Source organism: Pongo pygmaeus, chromosome 18 (genome assembly GCF_028885625.2).
Source record: "Pongo pygmaeus isolate AG05252 chromosome 18, NHGRI_mPonPyg2-v2.0_pri, whole genome shotgun sequence".
Classification (NCBI taxonomy): Eukaryota; Metazoa; Chordata; class Mammalia; order Primates; family Hominidae; genus Pongo; species Pongo pygmaeus.
In genome coordinates this window covers 72704075-72724332 of record NC_072391.2, presented here as the reverse complement: position 1 = coordinate 72724332, position 20258 = coordinate 72704075, and the positions used below count along the sequence as shown (strand labels likewise).

General features: G+C 45.1%; 1 protein-coding gene across 2 annotated transcripts; it reads left to right on the top strand.

The window, feature by feature from the left end:
• Positions 1-1895: 1895 nt before the first annotated feature.
• On the top strand, positions 1896-19816 carry LOC129015482 (transmembrane protein 231). 2 transcript variants are annotated; one of them, XM_054453560.2, is made up of 7 exons: positions 1899-2115; positions 2213-2382; positions 12268-12396; positions 12726-12869; positions 15430-15511; positions 16651-16756; positions 17946-19816. In XM_054453560.2, exons 1-7 carry the CDS (start codon positions 1977-1979, stop codon positions 18124-18126), a joined length of 951 nt encoding a protein of 316 aa, XP_054309535.1. In that variant the 5' UTR covers positions 1899-1976; the 3' UTR covers positions 18127-19816. The 2 variants fall into 2 exon arrangements, with proteins under 2 accessions (XP_054309534.1, XP_054309535.1); XM_054453559.2 differs by having other exon boundaries at positions 1896-2382.
• The last annotated feature ends 442 nt before the right edge of the window (positions 19817-20258 follow it).

Below are 20258 nucleotides of genomic sequence, written 5' to 3'. Positions count from 1 at the left end.
TTTGGTTTACACTACTGACATGCTGTCATTAGAGTGACTTTTCCAAATCACAAAGCTTATCATGTCTTTCCGCTTAAATGTCACTTTACTGACCCTTTAACAAATTTACTTATATTTAAATATTTTGTATTTATTTTTTTAGAGACAAGGTCTCCTTCTGTCTGCCAGCCTGGAGCACAGTGGTGCATTCATGGCTCACTGCAGCCTCCTGGGCTCAAGCCTTCCTCCTACCCAGGCCTCCTGAGTAGCTGGACCTACAGGCATGAGCCACTGTGCTCAGCCACTCAGGACCTTTTTGTTGTTGTTGTTGTTGATGTTGTTTGAGATGGAGTCTCGCTGTCACCCAGGCTGGAGTCCAATGTGTGATCTCCACTCACTGTAATCTGCGCCTCCCGGGTTCAAGCGATTCTCCTGCCTCAGCCTCCAGAGTAGCTGGGATTACAGGCGCCCGCCACCATGCCTGGCTAATTTTTGTATTTTTAGTAGAGATGAGGGTTCACCATGTTGGCCAGACTGGTCTTGAACTCCAGACCTCAGGTGATCCGCCCACCTTGGCCTCCCAAAGTGTTGGGATTACAGGCGTGAGCCACCGTGCCCAGCCATTCAGGGCCATTTGATGAAGAAATTGGCTGTGGACCATAGATTTTTTTAGAAAGTCCTACCATGTTCAAAATATTGGTTGGGGGCGGTGGGGGGTGTAGGCATTCAATTAAGCAATAAGCCAATGATCTTTGGGGAGGACCATAGCTTCCTGTAAAACTCGCGGCTGAGCTGTACCCAACACAGGGTTAACGAAGTGCATCAGAGCTTGTAGTAATTCCACTCTATCCCTGGAAGAGCCAGGGGATTTGTGTTTCCGTGTCTGTCTTGCATCGGAACATAGTGGAAGCAACAGAAAATCTGGGGGCAAAAGCACCTGGCTTTGATCTCAGCCCAGGACCAGGTCCAGGACCACGGCCAGGCTTGTGACTGACTGGACTTCAGTAGGAACCACACTGGGGGTTAACAGATGACACAAAAGCAGGTGTTTGTTCTGTGTGGGAGACGCGCTAGGGGAGAAGAAAAGGCACACACACAATACCTTTAAGGGTAAGCAAGCTTTATCCCACGTAAATGGCAATGCAGATATTATAATGAGCAAATTAATATAATAAGCAAATTGATATAATAAGCAAATTGCAATGGGAAGAGGAGAAGGAAAAAGACATATATATATATATATATATATATATATATATTTTTTTTTTTTTTTTTTTTTTTTTTTTTTTTACACTCACCAGACTATGGAGGATTCACCTGCAGACTGGGAAGCAACGGCCTGGGCTCCAGAGCCGGCCACTCGTCAGGGCACAGACGAGGAGAGGTCTCATGAAGCTTTTTGGCGTGGTCTGGGACCCTAGCTCTTTTTGTAACGTGTTGTCTGGCAGGAGGCCCAGTCACGAGGGCCCTTTGCGACTGGGCTCAAGGAACACAAAAAGGTCAACTTGTTTTTGCGATTGTTGTTTTTCAATAACTAACGTATGGGAATAGACTGAAATAGAGATTTCTCGAAACAGCGCTGGATGAACGCCTAAAGGGTCTCCCACAACCTGTTTCGGGACTCGGTGACCATTGTTTGTGTCCATGTCAGTTCAAATTTAAATATTTAATTTTTCCTCCTCAGTGTTCAAGTCAACTTTTATGGGCATCTTATTTTACACAAATGTTAACACAGACAACAGCCACGACTCTGGTCCACGGAAACGTTCTACCGCCGCCCAGCCTTCACGCAAAGGGACACAGCTCGAAAAGCTGGGCCGACCGTCCCCGGCGGCGCCACGCCCGCTAACCCCGCCCCCGCCACTGGCTCCTTTCGGTGCGGCCTTGCTATTGGCTCCTTTCTGGGAGCCGTCGGTTGCCGTGGAGACCGAGGCGATGGCAACCAAGAGAAGCCAAACTTGGTCCCCCGGCTCGCGGCGTGCCTGCGCGTGGTGCTCATGGCGCTCTATGAGCTCTTCTCTCACCCGGTCGAGCGCAGCTACCGCGCGGGGCTCTGCTCCAAAGCCGCGCTGTTCCTGCTGCTGGCCGCTGCGCTCACGTACATCCCGCCGCTGCTGGTGGCCTTCCGGAGCCACGGTGAGCCTGCCCCGGCCGCTGTGCCACGAGGCTCCCCGGGCGCGCTCGGCCAGGGCCGGCCTCCCTAACCGCCTCCCTACCGCCCTCTTTAACTCAGGGTTTTGGCTGAAGCGGAGCAGCTACGAGGAGCAGCCGACCGTGCGCTTCCAACACCAGGTGCTGCTCGTGGCCCTGCTGGGACCCGAAAGCGGCGGGTTCCTCGCTTGGAGCACGTTCCCTGCCTTCAACCGGCTGCAAGGGGATCGCCTGCGCGTCCCGCTCGTTTCGGTGCGTGGTTCCCGCCTGGGCCTGGGGCAGAGTCGGGGATGGGGTGGGGACGGGGACTGGAATGAGGAAGTGGGGAGAGCGGCCCTGGCCCTGGGGAGCCCAGCTTGGATCCTAAGGACTTGCGAACCCGGAGAGGTGGCGTTTTATCTCCTAGGACCTAGGCAATCGATCTTCTGTTTCATTCTGCTTCTCCCAGACGTCCCCGGCCCCTAGAAAGTTAGCCACGCTGTCAGCGTGTGCTCCCTGACACAGAGTCCAGAAGTGTGGGGGCAGCCTGCGTCTGCCCAGGTCACACCCGCGGGCCTGGCCTGATGGAGGCTCCATTTGGGAGCCTTGAAGCCTTGAAGGCCGCGCGCTGTTAATGTAGATAACCCCATTCTGTCGCGGCGTTTCCGCATCACACCACTATAGGAACGGAAAGGGCAGCATTTTTATGCAGACCTGACCCCTGGAAACCAAGGCGCTGATTGGTTAAGCGGCCTTCCCAGAACGCGCTATGGCCGAGTCACGCCCCCCTGGGTTTGTCCCATTGGAGACTGCGCCATCCTGAAGCTGTCGGGATTAAATTGAAGCATGTTACTGTCTGTAATTTATTTATTTATTTTTAAATTTTTTCATCAGTAGAGCGCTGAGAGGAATCTGTAATTTAGTATTTGCTTTGAGATAAACGAATGCTTCCTTTGTAGTCACTCCTTTTCATTCATTTTCTGAAAACGTTTTCCTTTAGAAGTATGAAACTTCTGGTTTCCTTCTTTCAAATTTAAATCTCTTCAGACATCTCTAAGATGATTGCCCTACAAGCCAACCTTGTATAGCTGAGGAGAAAAGAAAATCAGACTTGTTCCCAGCAACTAAATAAAATTATTTTATTTGGCTAATAATGTAAAATAAAAAAATTATTTTTTATTTGGATTGGTCATATAAATAACTGCAAAAAAAAAAATAGTAATAGGTTGGTGCAAAAGTAATTGCGGCTTTTGCCATTAAAAGTAGTGGCAAAAAACCGGAATTACTTTTGCACCAACCTAATATGATTCAGGTTACTTTTCTCCTATTACTTTATAAATGTTCTTATATTCTGATTACAAAAGTGCATGCGCATTCTAAAATAGAGTTACAGGTAGATATAATGACAGAAATTGAAGGCTTAGTTTTGTATATGTATTGATACTTATTAATCAGCAGTATTCTTTTTGAGGTTTGCTTTGACTTTTTCACTATTAGGGACAACATTTCTTTTTTTCTTTTCTTTTTTTTTTTTTTTTTTTGAGACATAGTCTTGTTCTGTTGCCCAGGCTGGAGTGCAGTGCTGCAATCTCTGCTCACTGCAACTCTGCCTCCGGGGTTCAAGCAATTCTCGTGCCTTAGCCTCCCGAGTAGCTGGGATTACAGGCTAAATTTTGGATTTTTAGTAGAGAAGGGGTTTCACTATGTTGGCCAGGCTGGTCTCGAACTCCTGACCTCAGGTGATCCACCCGTCTTGGTCTCCCAAACTGCTGGGATCATAGGTGTCAGCCACTGCGCCCGGCCTAGGGACAATATTTCAATGAACAAGGTTTTGACTAAATCTTATGCCTTTAAACATCAAGTTGTGAGGAATTGGAATAGCAGCTCTTTGATGAAATTGTATAAGTACATAGAAAACTAAGCAAATAATTATTAACTGCAGGGAAATGAAAAGTAAGGAAAACTGAGAACCAAAATGTTATCAGAGTTGTGAATAGGATTTACATAGTCTTAATTATATGAACACAGAATGTTGACTAAAAAGAGATTTTAACTCTATTGTGGGTAATGAGAAAAGTATTGAGTATGTGATAGGGGATGGTGGGGGGAGTAGGGGGAGAGAAGAAGCTAAATCATCTTTCCTTGTGGGAACTCAATAGAGAATGCCTAAAATTGAGAAACTGAGAATTTTCAATGCAAATGTTATCTCAAGACCTGGAGATACATTTCTCAATGATCAGGTAAATGAGATAAAAATATTTTCAGCCAGATATGATAGCTCACACCTGTAATCCTAGCACTTTGGAAGGCTGAGGCAGGAGGATTGCTTTAGCCCAGGAGTTCAAGGCCAGTGTGGGCAATATACCAAGACCCCACATTTCAAAAAAATAAAAAATTAAAAAGAAATAGAGAAGTGGTACAATTTGCCCTAGCTTTTCTTTTTTCTTTTTCTTTTCTTTTTTTTTTTTTAAACAGAGTTTCACTCTGTCAGCCAGGCTGGAATGCAGTGGCACAATCTCAGCTCACTGCAACCTCTGCCCTCTGGGTTCAAGCAATCCTCTCGCCTCAGCCTTCCAAGTAGCTGGGACTGCAGGCATGCACCACCACTCCAGGCTAACTTTTTTGTGTTTTTTAGTGGAAACAGGGTTTCACCATGTTGGCCAGGCTGGTCTAGAACTCCTCAACTCTGGTAATACACTCACCTCAGCCTTTCAAAGAGCTGGGATTACAGGTGTGAGTCACTGCTCCTGGCCTGCCCTAGCTTTGAAGTGAACAGAGTCTGGACTGGAACTCAGTATTTCTTATGCTATGTCTTAAAATCTTAGCCCTTATTGCAACAAACTACTTTTATTTTCTAACTTTGAACATAGAGCCAGACTGATGTCAGTCTATCCAGGAAACTGTCCAGAAGGCAAAGGGAACAGTGGTTGTTGATTAAGGTTGGACCAAGTGCTGGGAGGTGGCTTTGCAGTGGCTAATTGGGGGAAATGCTGAAGTCACAAACAGCCTTGCTTCTGCTTTGGTCAGCTCATCTTGGACAGCGTCTCTAAGCTCCTTACGTGTTTAATGCTTTGGAAGTCTAGTTTTTGTTGTTTTTAATGAGAGAAGAGAAAAGCAGAGTGACTTTTTCCCCTCAAGCCTCAAGGAGGCTGACATAGCTCTTAAAGGCTTGTGTGGACCCAGAGAATACAGGGACTGAAGTTTATAGAAGGATTCTGGAGGATGAGTGGAGAGTCCCATGTTTCTAAGACACCTGTTTTTTCTCATCTCTGAAATCGTGTCTTCCTGTCTGTGGTTATCAACTGTTGGCAAGGAGGCAGGTGTGGCATAGTTCTCATTGCTTACACCTGTGCCAGCATCAAAACATGCAAAAGGGGCATCATTTCTGTGTAAGAGGTAGGTGTTAGAAAAATTAAAATGCAATTAAAAAGAAGGGGCATCAGTAACCTCAGAGAAAACCCCACAGACAGTAGGAGAACATTTTTTTAACCCCTGAATTGAATGGAGAGCAAGTAAGGGAAAGTTCGAGAGGCTTTTAAAAACAGGAAAGCTCTCCATAATTTCAAAGTCTGCTTAAGGGCCTAGACCAATGGCTTTTAGTTTCTTTTATGAATTGTTTGTTTGTTTGTTTGTTTTGAAACAGGGTCTTACTCTGTTGCCCAGACTGGAGTTCAGTGGCTCAATCTTGGCTCACTGCAGCCTCCACCTCCCAGGTTCAAGAGATTCTCCTGCCTCAGCCTCCCAAGTAGCTGGATTACAGGCTCCTGCCACTACACCTGGCTCATTTTTGTGTTTTTAGTAGAGACGAGGTTTTACCATGTTGGCCAGGCTGGTCTCTAACTTCTGAGCTCAAGTGATCTGCCTGCCTCGGCCTCCCAAAGTGCTGGGACTATAGGCATGAGCCACCATGCCCGGCTGAATTTTTGTTTTTTGTTTTTGTTTTTGTTTTAATGCTGTATCACCAACATGTTTGATGGCACAAAGGACAAAGTTGCATAGAAAAGTATGGATATTATTGACTGAGTTAAAGTGTTATTCAAAAGGATGAGGATGTAAAGAAGTTTTAGGAATCCCTGAATCAATTTATTTTGCCTGCATTTTTCTTTCTTTTTTTTTTTTTGAGATGAAGTCTTACTCTGTTGCCCAGGCTGGAGTGCAGTGGCACGATCTTGGCTCACTGCAACCTCCACCTCCTGGGTTCAAGCGATTCTCCTGCCTCAGCCTTCTGAGTAGCTGGGATTATAGGCAGGCACCACCACGCCCAGCTGATTTTTGTATTTTTAGTAGAGACGGGATTTCATCATGTTGGTCAGGCTGGTCTTGAACTCCTGACCTCAGGTGATCCACCCACCTCGACCTCCCAAAGTGCTGGGATTACAGGCATGAGCCACTGCCCCGACCTATTTTGCTTATATTTTTCTAAGTAAATAAAGATGATATCTGCTGTAAATATGTCTAAATCTAAAAGCTCTTTTAGTAACTTTTTAAAAAGTAAGTGATTAGAAAAATGTCATAGTTTAATTGGAAATATTTTTCTTTTCTCAGTGGTATATAAAATAACGGTTCATTTTATAATTAATGGTATCTTAGATTGAAATACAAGGCTGAGCACTGTGGCTCACGCCTATAATCTCAGCACCGTGGGAGGCTAGCCCCTTGAGCTCAGGAGTTCCAGACCGCCTAGGCAACATAGTGAGGCCCTACTACAAAAAATTTAAAAATTAGCCAGGGGTAGTGGTGCGCGCCTATAGTCCCAGCTACTCAGGAGGCTGAGGTGGGAGGATCACTTGAGCCTGAGAGGTCAAGGCTGCAATGAGCTGTGATCATGCCACTGCACTCTAGCCTTTTTTGACCCTATATCAAAAAAAAAAAGAAAGAAAGAAATAGAAAAAAAAAAAAAAAGAAATACAGGTAGAAAGGTGGAAAGGAACCATGAAGTAGCAGTTTCTGCTTTGCTAGAGACCCAAAACTGGTTCCAAAGAGTATTTTTAGCTTAAAAAGAAAGGAGCACCCGGTGATGACAAGTATATGGTGAAATAGACACTGGTATAAACTAGGAAATTAACCTTTAATAAAAGAATATGGGCCGGGCGCAGTGGCTCACGCCTGTAATCCCAGCACTTTGGGAGGCTGAGGCGGGTGGATCACCTGAGGTAGGGAGTTCTAGACCAGCCTGGCCAACATGGTGAAACCCCGTCTCTACTAAAAACACAAAAATTAGCCGGGTATGATGGCAGGTTCCTGTAATCCCAGCTGTTCGGGAGCCTGAGGCACGAGAATTGCTTGAACCCAGGAGGCGGAGATTGCAGTGAGCTGAGATTGCATCACCCGTACTCCAGCCTGGGCAACAGAGCCAGACTGCATCTCAAAAAAAAAAAAAAAGAATACGACTTAAATGAATGAAATGTACGCAAACAAAACAGAAACCAAACAAAATTCCAACAAACCATCAGATGCTGTAGAATTCCTGATGGGGAAAAAAGTCACACATCAGGATACTCTGGAAACAATGGCACTTAAATTTCTGGCAATTCCTGCAGTCAGGTGGTGTGCTGGTTATGAGGTATTGTCTCAGCTCCAAACCCACCCTCCTACGCTCAGCTTCCAGGTTCCTGCTGAGATGCTGGAAACCACCTTCTTCCTCTGCAGCTCCCTGTTAGGTTCTGCCAGTAGGAGGCATGATGAGCCTTGTTCTGGGAGTGCAAAAAAAAAAAAAATGAAACCAGTCACCACTGCCAGGGTGAAGAACCACTGTGGATGACACAAACAGGGACAACCAGCAAACAGGAAGGAGCAAGACGCCTCTCCTCCAGCCTTCCAGGTTCCCTCTAGTGCGTCTTTCCTCCAAGCTCAGAGGTCCTGGCCCCATCTGGGCCGCGGTCCCTTCTTGAGGTCTGAGGCTTAGCTCTTTGAGGCCTCTTCCCTGAACCTCTAAGTTCTATCAGTCCCACCCGCTTCCCCTTCTTCTCTAGTCCTAGGTGCGGGAACTGTTCCCTGCAGCTACTATCTCTGTGTTGCTGGAATATCCCCTTTTTACGTCTTCAGTCCTCTAATACCTATGGGACTAGTTATTCCCTATGTTAAATTCCCTCTGGCCAGGTGCGGTGGCTCATGCCTGTAATCCCAGCAATTTGGGAGGCTGAGGCGGGGAGATCACCCAAAGTCAGAAGTTTGAGAACAGCCTGGCCAACACGGTGAAACCCCATCTCTACTAAAAATGCAAAAATTAGTTGGGCATAGTGGCGCACACCTGTAATCCCAGCCACTCGGGAAGCTGAGGCAGGAGAATCACTTGAACCTGGGAGGTGGAGGTTGTGGTGAGTGGCGATTGTGCCACTGCACTCCAGCCTGAGCAACAGAGTGAAACTTTGTCTCAAAAAAAAAAAAAAAAAAAAAAAAATTCCCTCTGACTCTGCCCAGTACATGAGTGTGGATTTCATGTATATCTCTAAAGGGTTATCCTCCTTTAACCACAAGAAATCTTTTCAGTTAGAGTTCTTATGAGCTATTATAGAAGAGCCCTGAATCAAGAGTCAGCAAACCAAGATCCTTGTCCCACAAGGTCCTAGTCCCAATTCTGTTACTGGGTTTCATAACCTCACCCTCAATTTATCTATCCATATACAGGGCATGAGAGTACCCACCTCTCTCCTGGGATATGCAGAGGAATCACATGGGACAATGAATGGATATAAAAATTGTTCCAAAGCCTGCATATATGTTGTAGATATGAGGTAGTGGTGTGATGTGTGAATTCTTTTGGCTAAGTACCAGTTGGAGGTTAGATAGTGACCTAGAATTTGTGTTAAGGAAGTAGTAGCCTTTGAATGCCTGCCTTTGTTAGCTATTGCACATATGTTAAACTTACTTTCAACTAAATGGAATTAAATAATTGATTTCTTCAGTGGTCCAAGTGATAACAGAGGAGCACAGCCAAACTTCGCCAGCCTCAGGAGGGTGAGAGTCTAGCTTGGTGACAGGTCATTTGTGGGAGACACATCCTTTCCATCGAAACTTCTCTCCCCTCTCTCTCTACCCTGCTCTCCTTCTCACCCACTCTGCCAGATGCACTGGCCCCACGGGTACCCAGAGCACATGTACCTGGTTAGCCTGGATCCCTCCTCTCTGAGATGTTCCTGCACCCCATCACTTCACTTCCTTCAGGACTCTAACAACTCAGGTCATCCTGAATATTTAAAAATTTCTGTTAAATTCTTTTTGGGTTTTTTTGTTGTTGTTTGTTTGAGATAGAGTCTTGCTCTGTCACCAGGCTGGAGTGCAGTGGCATGATCTCGGCTCACTGCAACCTCCACCTTCTGGGTTCAAGCGATTCTCCTGCCTCAGCCTCCCTAGTAGCTGGGATTACAGGTGCGCGCCACCATGCCTAGCTAATTTTTGTATTTTTAGTAGAGACAGGGTATCGCCATGTTGCCCAGGCTGCTTTCGAACTCCTGAGCCCAAGCAATCCACCCACCTGGGCCTCCCAAAGTGCTGGGATTATAGGCATGAGCCACCATGCCTGGCCAATTTCTGTTAAATTTTACCTTCATTATTCTTTAATTTTAGCCTGCTTCATTTTTGTCAGTGGCACTTGTCACTGTTTTCTACATTGTCCATTGGGAATGTATGCCCCGTTAGGATGGGGACTTTGTCTATTTTGTTTACCATTATAGTCTCATTATTTGAAATAGTGCCTGGCGTGTAGTAGGTTTCCGAAAAGTATGTAACAGATCAATGAGTGAATTTAACAAGTAGACACTATTGATGGTGCTGTGCCAAATCTGTCCCCCCTGAACTTGGAATGGAAGGATGTGCACAGGCAAGTATACAGACTTAGATGCCTGGTGCTGCTGTTTTTCAGGAAGATTTGTCCAACCTGCTGTCTTCATTTTGAATTTTTTAATAATTTTGGACATTTTGGTCCTAAAAGTAGGACCAGATTTGAAGTCACCTGATCTCAAATCCCATCTTCACCATTACTTGCTGTACCTCTGATAAATGCCCTAACCTCCCTCATCCTTGATTTTGTCATCTGTATAATGGTAAAATACTTGTTCTGCCTGCCTGGGGCTTTACATTTATTGTAAAGATCAAAGGAAATGAGCTTTTCCCCCTCCCACAGTGTGTTGGAGTCTGGATTCTTCTGGCAGTTGTCTCCTGGCCACTATCATCTGTTGCAAGTTGAGAAATGTGATCTTTGCTTCCTGTCCAACCCTAAAGATCTAGAAGATGTGGATCCATCACAGAGAGTTACACAACATTGTCTACCCAGATCCCAATTGAAGAAAATCCACAGGAAGACAAGGCAGGCTCTTTTATTTATTTTTTATTTTATTTTTTTGAGATGGTATCTCGCTCTGTCACCAGGCTGGAGTGCAGTGGCAAGATCTTGGCTCACTGCAACCTCCAACTCCCTGGTTCAAGCGATTCTCCTGCCTCAGCCTCCTGAGTAGCTGGGATTACAGGCACACACCACCACTCCCAGCTAATTTTTGTATTTTTAATAGAGATGGGGTTTCACCGTGTTGGCCAGGATGTTCTCGAACTCCTGACCTCATGATCCTCAAGGCAGACTCTTTTCATCCTACCCATAATGACTAGTCTGTCATTGCCTCAGTAACTTGATCATCAGCCCGGGTAGCAGATATCCCTCCCCGAAGCTGATGAAACAGGGCAGAGAGGAAGTATCCAAGAGAAAAGGGAGGGAGGTTTCTCTAAAACAAGACCTAAGAGATGGACATTATTGTCTAGAAAGAAAGAAATAATTGAAAGTTTCTGAAAATTGAGATTTCTTCGTTTCAAATGACCTTATTAGCCTGAAAAAGCACACACAAAAAAAATCTCTGCCTTACGTAATAGTAATGGTGGGAATCAAAATGAATCCATAGATGGTGGATCCAGATGGGAATGCTGCTACACGATAGTAGAATCGTTCTGGGAATCTACAGTGGGAAAGGATCAGTTGTAGCAAAAAGATCCAGAGTTGTGCAGAGGGACCATGTCAGCAGCAATCACTTTTCAGTAACCATGCTTTCCTGATCGTCATTTTAGCATCACTGTTTGGCAAGACTGTGGATGGTAGGAGTGGATATCAGTTTTTTTTCACTGCCTACATATGCTTCATAAGCTGTATTTTGTCTTTTTTCCTCTACAGACCTCTGTCTTCTTTCATGCCCATAATTTATCAAATAGATATGGTTTTAATGCTTTGCTGATTTGACATAGCTTCCTTTTTCATTTCATTGATTGCTACTAAAAGATGCACAAGGCTTTCAAGTCCTAACATGAATGATGAGATGAGATCCAACATCAAGAATCTGAAGCAAAGACACTTGTGGTTTCAGAATCTATAAATAGAGTTTGGTAAGGCCGGGCGCAGTGGCTCACACCTGTAATCCTAGCACTTTGGGAGCCCGAGGTGGGCGGATCACCTGAGGTCAGGAGTTCAAGATCAGCCTGGCCAACATGGTGAGACCCGGTCTCTACTAAAAATACAAAAATTAGCTGGGCATGGTGTTGGGCACTTGTAATCCCAGCTACTCGGGAGGCTGAGGCAGGAGAATTCCTTGACACTGGGAGGCGGAGGTTGTAGTGAGCCATGATTGCGTCACTACACTCCAGCCGGGACGATAGAGTTCGACTCCGGCTCAAAAAAAACAAAAAAAAATAGAGCTTGGTGATTTTCTGTTGAGTTTGAATTTGTTGGAGTAATGCATAATGATTAGGATTAGGTGTTTTTTTATTTTAACAAGTTGACTTCTAGAGACATAGAAGACTATTCTGACATGCTACTTAAAATTTCCATACAAATTCAGGCATATTTATAAAAAAGAAAAAAATATCAGTGCAAAATAAACAAGATCACATGAGACAACTGAAAGGCACAAATGCTATCCAGATGTTTTTTGTTATTGCCCCTTTATTTTGGCCAGTGAACATTTGAAAGACCCAGATATGAAGTTCAGGGTCCATGCACTTTGTGTCTCTCCCCAATATTAATGCACTTACATCTATCTGTTTTTCTCTTTCTTTTAGTGGGGGAGATAATGCCTGTTGTATACAGCAAGACAGTGGGTCATTGTGTATGTACAGAAGTGATGTGGATTCCTCCCAGACTCATTAGTGACCAGGGCTGCTGGCCCTGTTTGGGTTTCCTAGACTAGAGAAGAAGACAGGAACCAGGATGGGAAGATGGACATGTTACATTTCAAGCTGGAGCTTCCCCTGCAGTCCACGGAGCACGTTCTCGGTGTGCAGCTCATCCTGACTTTCTCCTATCAATTACACGTGAGTCAGTCCGCTGGGAGGCTGTCCTCTCCCTTGTGTTTTTTAATAGACCAGAGTCCTTCTTTTGATTTCTAGAAGACCCACACTGTAGCAGGCCCTCTTCCCCATGTAGTTTGGGATTTAACTTAGGCCAATCGAATGGTTTTCACTAGTCATATTGACTGATATGGGCTATTAATAGCTCAGAAGGTTCTAGGCAGTGTTTCCTGCATGGCTACGCTAGGTATGTGAGGGCCTCTTAGGTTTCAGCCAAGACGGGTAACTCTTAGCACCCAGAGCCCTTCAGATCTGATGGCGGTTGATATTGTTGGTCCTTCTAATGATTTCAGAGGATGGCGACCCTCGTGATGCAGAGCATGGCATTTCTCCAGTCCTCCTTTCCTGTCCCGGGATCCCAATTATATGTGAACGGAGACCTGAGGCTGCAGCAGAAGCAGCCGCTGAGCTGTGGTGGCCTAGATGCCCGATACAATGTAAGGGCGCTTCTCATTGTCCAGCTCTTTTGTTTCTCTGTGTTACTGTTCATTAAGTTCTTTAAAGAGGGGAATGAAAAGTAGAAATGTCAGGCCAGGCGCGGTGGCTCATGCCTGTAATCCCAGCACTTTGGGAGGCGGAGGTGGGCGGATGGATCACTTGAGGTCTGGAGTTCGAAACCAGTCTGGCCAACATGGTGAAACCCCGTCTCTACTAAAAATATAAAAAATTAGCCAGGCGTGTGGTGTGTGCCTATAATCCTAGCTACTTGGGAGACTGAGGCAGGAGAATTGCTTGAACCCAGGAGGTGGAGGTTACAGTGAGCTGAGATCTCGCCACTGCACTCCAGCCTGGGCAACAGAGCAAGACTCTGTCTCAACAAAAAAAAAAAAAAGAAGAAGAAGAAAAGAAAAGTAGAAATATCATTTCTTTGTGGGTGGCACCAAAGAGGGTCTCTGTAGAATTCTTGCCATGAATTTTTTCAAACTACAGAGAAGGTACACGCATAGTTACACCTAGAAGGGAAGAGAAACAAAATCTGTGTTTGTCGAAGAACTAAATTGCTTATTGCTTTTAGGTCCACGTGGGTGCACACACACACATTGTGTCTTCCATACACACACTTGGTCACACACAGGATGTACTCCGAAGGACACTGTAAAATGATGATGTAAAATGTTCATGTAAAGTATTTCAGAAATATTACTAGCCATAGTTTACTGAACTCATAACATATGCCACCCCTGAGTGCAGAGGTTTACCTATATCATCTCCTTTAATCATCACAGCAACCTCTGAGCTGCCTGCATTGTCCTTTCCCCGCACTCCAGCCACTTGTCCCATCACTGCCCCTCCTTGCTCCCTTCCAGCCCCCCCTGGCCTTTTTGCTGTTCCTCAAACCCAAGAAGCAGCTGCCACCTCAGGTCTTTTGCTCTTGCCATTTCCTCTGCCAGGCATCCATGTGGCTTATCGGACCATGCCATTCAGGTCCCTGTTCAGATCTCGCCAAGCACCATCCTTCCCTGACCTGCTTGTAGAGTAGCAGCCCCTCCCTCCACCATCCCTCAGCCAGACTCTCCCTCCTGCCGCCTGGCCTACTCAGGATATGTGTTTGTGGGTTTATTTGTTGTCTCCCTCAGCCTTGACAGCAGTGGCATCTCAAATACTATCACATCCGTGCCTAGCACACTGCCTGGCACATGGTGAGCTCACAGAGATACTTGTTTAAAGAATGAACTCATTTTGCAGAAGACGTAACTGGGGCTTACAGTGATTAATTTTCCCAAAGGCTCAAATCTTGAAAGATAACAGAGCCTGTCTGTGTGCAGAACTCATGCATCTAATCACTCATTCCTCACTTTTATTTTATCACAATGGGGACCATAGAAGTTGAGGTGAGGTACTTTAGAAAATGAAAAAGGGATGTTATCAGTTTTTACAGCCATAAACCCATACTTGCAGATATATAGTGGGTTTTACTGTTGCTCTGACTATAATCAATATAAATTGTAAAGAATAGGAAGCTGCAACATATGAAATTAATATGGCACTTTTTGTTTGAATGTCTATATATCAGATTACATTAACAGCAAGCAATTATTTCCTCCTTTAAGGGATTATACGCTTATGGTTTGCATTTTATCTATATCTCTATATTTAAAAGTGATAAAGAACTTAGCACCCAGAGAAGACCAAGAAAATGACAAAGGAGTTGGAAGTATGGTTTCTTTTTTTTGTTTTTGTGTAGGGGTTTTTATTTGTATTTTATTTTTATTTTTGAGACAGAGGCTTGCTCTGTCACCCAGGCTACAGTGGAGTGGCATGATCTCGGCTCACTGCAACCTCCGTCTCCCAGGCTTAAGAGATCCTCTGATTTCAGCCTCCTGAATAGCTGGGATTACAGCCATATGCCACCACACCTGGCTAATTTTTGCTTTCTTTGTAGTAGAGATGGGGTTTCACCACGTTGGCCAGACTGGTCTCGAACTTCTGGTCTCAAGTGATCCATCTGCCTGGGCTTCCCAAAGTGTTGGGATTAGAGGCGTGAGCCTCCATGCCTGGCTTTTTTTTTTTTTTTTTTTTTTTTTGAGAGATGAGGTCTTGCTCTGTTTCCTAAACTGGAGTGTAGTGAGTGGCATGATCATCATTGACTACAGCCTTGAACTCATGGCCTCAAGTGGTCCTCCTGCCTCAGCCTCCCAAGTCAGTGGGATTGTAGGCATGAGCCACCATACCTGGCGAAATATAGTCTATTAAAATAATTTCAGGAATTCTTTCTCCCACTGAGATAAAGAGGGGTATTTTAAAAATAGCTTTAAAACCTATAAAACATGGACACTGACCCCTTATTTCCATCCACAGAAAGAAAGACTGAGAGTAAATGGGCTTAAATTGTTGCAAGAGAGTTTATTCATCTTTGAAGAGAAGATTATTGATGCTGCAGTAGGCCACCAAGAACAAGAGGGTGCTCTGTGGGACCAGCCTGGGTGGGCAGAAGGGTGAAGGAAAAGGGGAGGAGCCTCCCAGGTGCTCACACCACATCCTCCTCCCGTGTCCCAGGTATCTGTCATCAACGGGACCAGCCCCTTTGCCTATGATTACGACCTCACCCATGTTATTGCTGCCTACCAGGAGAGGAACGGTGAGTCACAGGTAGAGCTCATTCAGCCGCTGCTCAGGACTTTCAAGGTTAGTGGGGGCAACAGAGGCAAGCAGAGTTGGAACCATTGTGATGAAAATGTCAAAACCTGTGAATGCTCAATGATGGGAGCAAATGTGCTGCCCAGGATTTGTCCTTTACATCCTGATCTTCAGACCTGGGACCACCCCCACCCCTCCAGCATCCCATGGTCCAGCAGGTTAGTGATGATTAAATGCCATCATTATCCCACCACTGGCTTGGTGGGTTTCTCTTTTAAAAAATATAAGCCTAATTGAGTTGTTCCCCATACCACGCCTGTAACAGATGCCAAAGACAAATTGCTGTTCATGCTTTTCAGAGAAAAACAGAGAACGTGGGTGACTCTCCCCACATTAGCAGTCCAGCAGGAGAACAGGAGTGCCCCTGCTTCCTGCCAGAAGGCACAGTGTGCTCATTCCTTACAGAGCTCTAGGCCATAGCATGTGTTGACTTGGCACGTTTGTCTGGTTGGTGGCTGAGGTTTTCTCCAAAAGCATCTAGAGTGTTACTTGGCAACCAGACATCATGGAGACTATACACAGACATCTCACAAGGGGGATGACTGCAAATCCAGTATTGCTTACTGATTTTGTGTCATATACTGGTGGCATCATTGCAATAGTAGAGGGAATTTTAAAACAAAACTAGAAAACATTGCCCTACAAATCAACTATTTTTTCATTCCTTTCATTTTTTACCATTCTGCGGATCTTTTTATAAAGCTATTGTAGTGTGGAAACACATTGGGATCCAAGTTATTTTTATTTATTTAAACTTGGAATATAAATACTTCCCCACACAGCTACAAAGCTGTGATACTACTTTTAGTGGCAGTATAGTATTCCTTCAGTTAGCCATTCAGCACATGTAGAAGAAACTCTTTCCAAGTTTTTTATGTATTTTAACAAAAGTATTTTGACTACTATTATTTTAACAAATAATGTGTGATCAGCTTTGCACATGCAATTTCTCTTTCCTTCTGAATGATTTCTTTCAGTTCTGAAGCACAGGATAATTTCCAGATATCAAATAATCTTTATAGCCTTCAACTGCCAGAGTCAAACAGCCATCGTGGTTAATGGTTAATGATTGCATTGCAGTTACCACCATCCTGAATGATCCCAACCCCATCTGGCTGGTGGGCAGGGCCGCAGATGCTCCATTTGTGATTAATGCTATCATCCGATACCCTGTGGAAGTCATTTCATATCCTTTCTGTTAAAGAGTCCATGTTAAGGCTGGGTGTGGTGGCTCCTGCCTATAATTTCAGCACTTTGGGAGGCCAAGGTGGGAGGATCGTTTGAACCCAGGAGTTCACAACCAGCCTGGCCAAGATAGTGAGACCCTGTCTCTACCAAAAAAAAAAAAAAAAAAAATTAGCCAGGCATAGTGGTGTACATGTGTAGTGCCAGTTACTTGGGATGCCGAGGCAGGAGGATTGCTTGAGCCCAGGAGTTCAAGGTTGCAGTGAGCGATGATTGTGCCACTATACTCCAGCCTCGGTGACAGAGTGAAACCCTGACTCTTAAAACAAACAACCATTAAAAACAAAATCAATGGTAGCTCAGTTTTCAAAGAGGAATGATTCCTTAGTTGTCTCAAGTAGTAACAGACGTGGGAGGTTTTCTCTTGGAAATCATGACAGGGTTATAGCCTCATAAAAATGGCTGCGTCTTTGACATCTTAGGCTACATGATTCAAAAAATGACTGTATGTCTGCTGTTCATACAGGAACAAATAATTCATGTCTTGGTCCTATTTGTTTCCAAGCAATTCTTCTAGATAATAATCATCCATATTTATGTCTTAATAATCATATGTTATCCCTTTTATGCTAAGGTTATGTGAAACATTCTTGCCAGTCCCTGTCTGACCTAAACTTTGGTTTGATTTTGACTTAGGTCGACTAATAGGAAATGAAACCAACACCAACACTGCAGAGAAGCAAACAAAAGAGAAGGCATTTTAACTGGGGTCTTAGGAATTACAATTCCAGAGACACAAACCTAGGAAGCAGCTAAATTGTGTTCCATACAGGTGCGATTACGCAGGGGCTAATAAGGGTGTTGTAAGTTTACACAACTGGAAGATTTTAGAAGATGGATGGATGGCTGGTTAACAGCTCAGGATGTCTCTATGATCAATCTAGTTTGATCAATCTAGTTTGGCATAGTTGTCTGTTTAGGAGGTTGGTCATCAGGCTTAGTATATAAATAGCTCAAATCAAATGTGGCTGGTTTTACCATTTGGCCAAGTTCAGGTCAGCTTCCATCTGGGTGTGTACATGACAGAGGTCCTGCCTCCTTTCTAGATACCTCTGCCACAGCCAGTTCCGTCTTGGATTTTCTCTTCATACTTAACACCATGTGGCCCTGCACTCCTTAACTGTCCATACTTATCAGCCAGGATTCTGGGAGATGGTAAAGTTTGCCTGGGTGCAGTATGTCAGCATCCTGCTTATCTTCCTCTGGGTGTTTGAAAGAATCAAGATCTTCGTGTTTCAGAATCAGGTGGTGACCACCATTCCTGTGACAGCGACACCCCGGGGAGAAGTGTGTAAGGAGCACTTATCCTAGAAAGGCCGTTTCTGAAGACTCAGCAGAACGTGGCTGCCTCATTGTCACCTTCTGGGAACATCTTAGGACCTTTTGAAAGAGCCCAGCGGACACATGCGGGCTTGTGTGCTTTTCCCTCAGAGACAGCAGTTCTTTCCATTTTTGCTCTACACAAGTTCCGTATCTTCAGAGCTCCTGCAGAATTGTCAGGGACTAGTTTGTGGAAAGGTCTGAGAATTCCTGGAGGCTATAATTAGCTTTTTGGGTTTTTCTTCTTTGCCTTAGCGTTGAATTTCAGGAGAAAATTGCAGTCAGTTCAGACATCTTGGAAAGAGTCCCATCTCTGGTCAAGCAGAGACTTTTCCTCTGTTGAACTGAGGAACACACTGTGCATTTCTTCCTTCTATTGTGAGCCACTCTTACTCTTTTCAGGGCTCTCTTGTGACGAACATGCCAATCACTAGCACTTTGCACCCCTGGGCTTCTCCATTTCCCATTCAGAGCTTTGATTTCTAGAGCTGAGGCCTTTAACTGGAGACCTGGAGGGGCAGGGCCCAAGGGCAAGGGCCGCATTAGCACAGGCATCAGGGAGGGCCGCTGAAGGACACTTGGACCATCCACCTGCCCCAGCCCAACAGTCAGTCAAATGTCATCAGCTCAGCTGAGCAGCCCTGGATCTTTGCCAGACTGTGACTGGGCTCTTTTCCCTATTTTTCCCTCTGTCTGTGCCCCTGGATGGCAGGCTGAAGTCAGAGGGACTGTTTCATTCTCAGCCCACTCAGCAGCACTGGGGGAAGAAAGCATTGTCACAACAGGTTCTTTCTGGCCCTCACCCAACAGCCTGGGCACTTGGCCCTCCTCCTCCTTGACAGCCCTCCCCCTTCCTGCAAAGGACGGGGACGACAGGAGTTGGTGTTGGGATTGCCTCCCACTGCCTGAGAACCACAAGTTTATTTGGAAGGCTAGTGGGAAGCCCAGCGGCTGGCGTTTCCCTTGACTAAGGAACAGGGTGCCCAGCAGAGTGGGGCGGACAGCTTTGAGAAGGACACAAGAAGCAGTGAGGGTGTAAAGAGGATGCTGGCCTGGGCAGGCCAGTCCAGCCTGGCCACTAGCAGAATACCAAGCAGTCCAGTGGATTACCCTCATGGTTAAGCAAGTGTCTGCGGGAGCAGAGATGGCTGGAAGAGGCCTCTGCACACGGAAGATGGCTTGTTCAGCCCATTGATCTCCTGAGGACGCGTGCAGTCTCCTCCAAGAACAGATGGAGCTGCTTCCTGATCCCAAGCAGGTCGTTGCCACTGGAAGGACATGGCCCCAGTGATCCATGCTTCATGCCCACCCAGAAACACACCCCTCAGTGTGTGCCTCGGTTTACTTTGGAGATCAATTGTCATTTTTAGTGCTCCTTTAGGCTTACTAAAAACAGTTTTGGAAACAAAGCTATTTTCAAGTATTCAAGCAGAGAAATTCCCTAACACTGACCCCCTTGTCTTTTTTTAATATTCAGGCTGTTTTATATGCCTAAATTTTTTTCTTAAGATCTAAACGAAAAATAGTTTCTTGTTTAAATTCCCATAAGGCAATGAGATATGGAAAGATGACAAGATACGTATAGACATTGGTTTGCATTTTATTAAATTATTCTAATGCAAATCTTGTATTAAGAACCCATGATGTTTTGTAACTTTCTAATTAAAATGTTCAAAACGAGGCCGAGCATGGTGGTTCATTCCTGTAATCTCAACACTTTGGGAGGCCAAGGCAGGAGGATCACTTGAGCCCAGGAGCTTGAGGCTGCAGTGTGCTATGATTGCACCACTGTACTGTAGCCTGGGTGACAGAGTGAGACCCTGTCTCTTAAAAAAAGTCAAAATGGAAGATCACATGTACCTTTTTCAAGAGAAAGGGTTTGGAATGGGGAAGAATAGGGAGGGCAGAGTTGCATACACCCGTCTTTATTACTCATCTGCAGCCATGCTTTACAAGGCTCTGCCTAAAGACCTTGGAACTTCCATTAGGTCTTTGGTGAAAGTCCACTAGTTCTTCTCCAAGTAGATGAGTTTTCAGTGGAATTCACATGCCATGTGAAATCTATGTGTTGGATAATTATGACTGTGTCTGGTGAATATGAAATTATTTACAGACCAGATGTT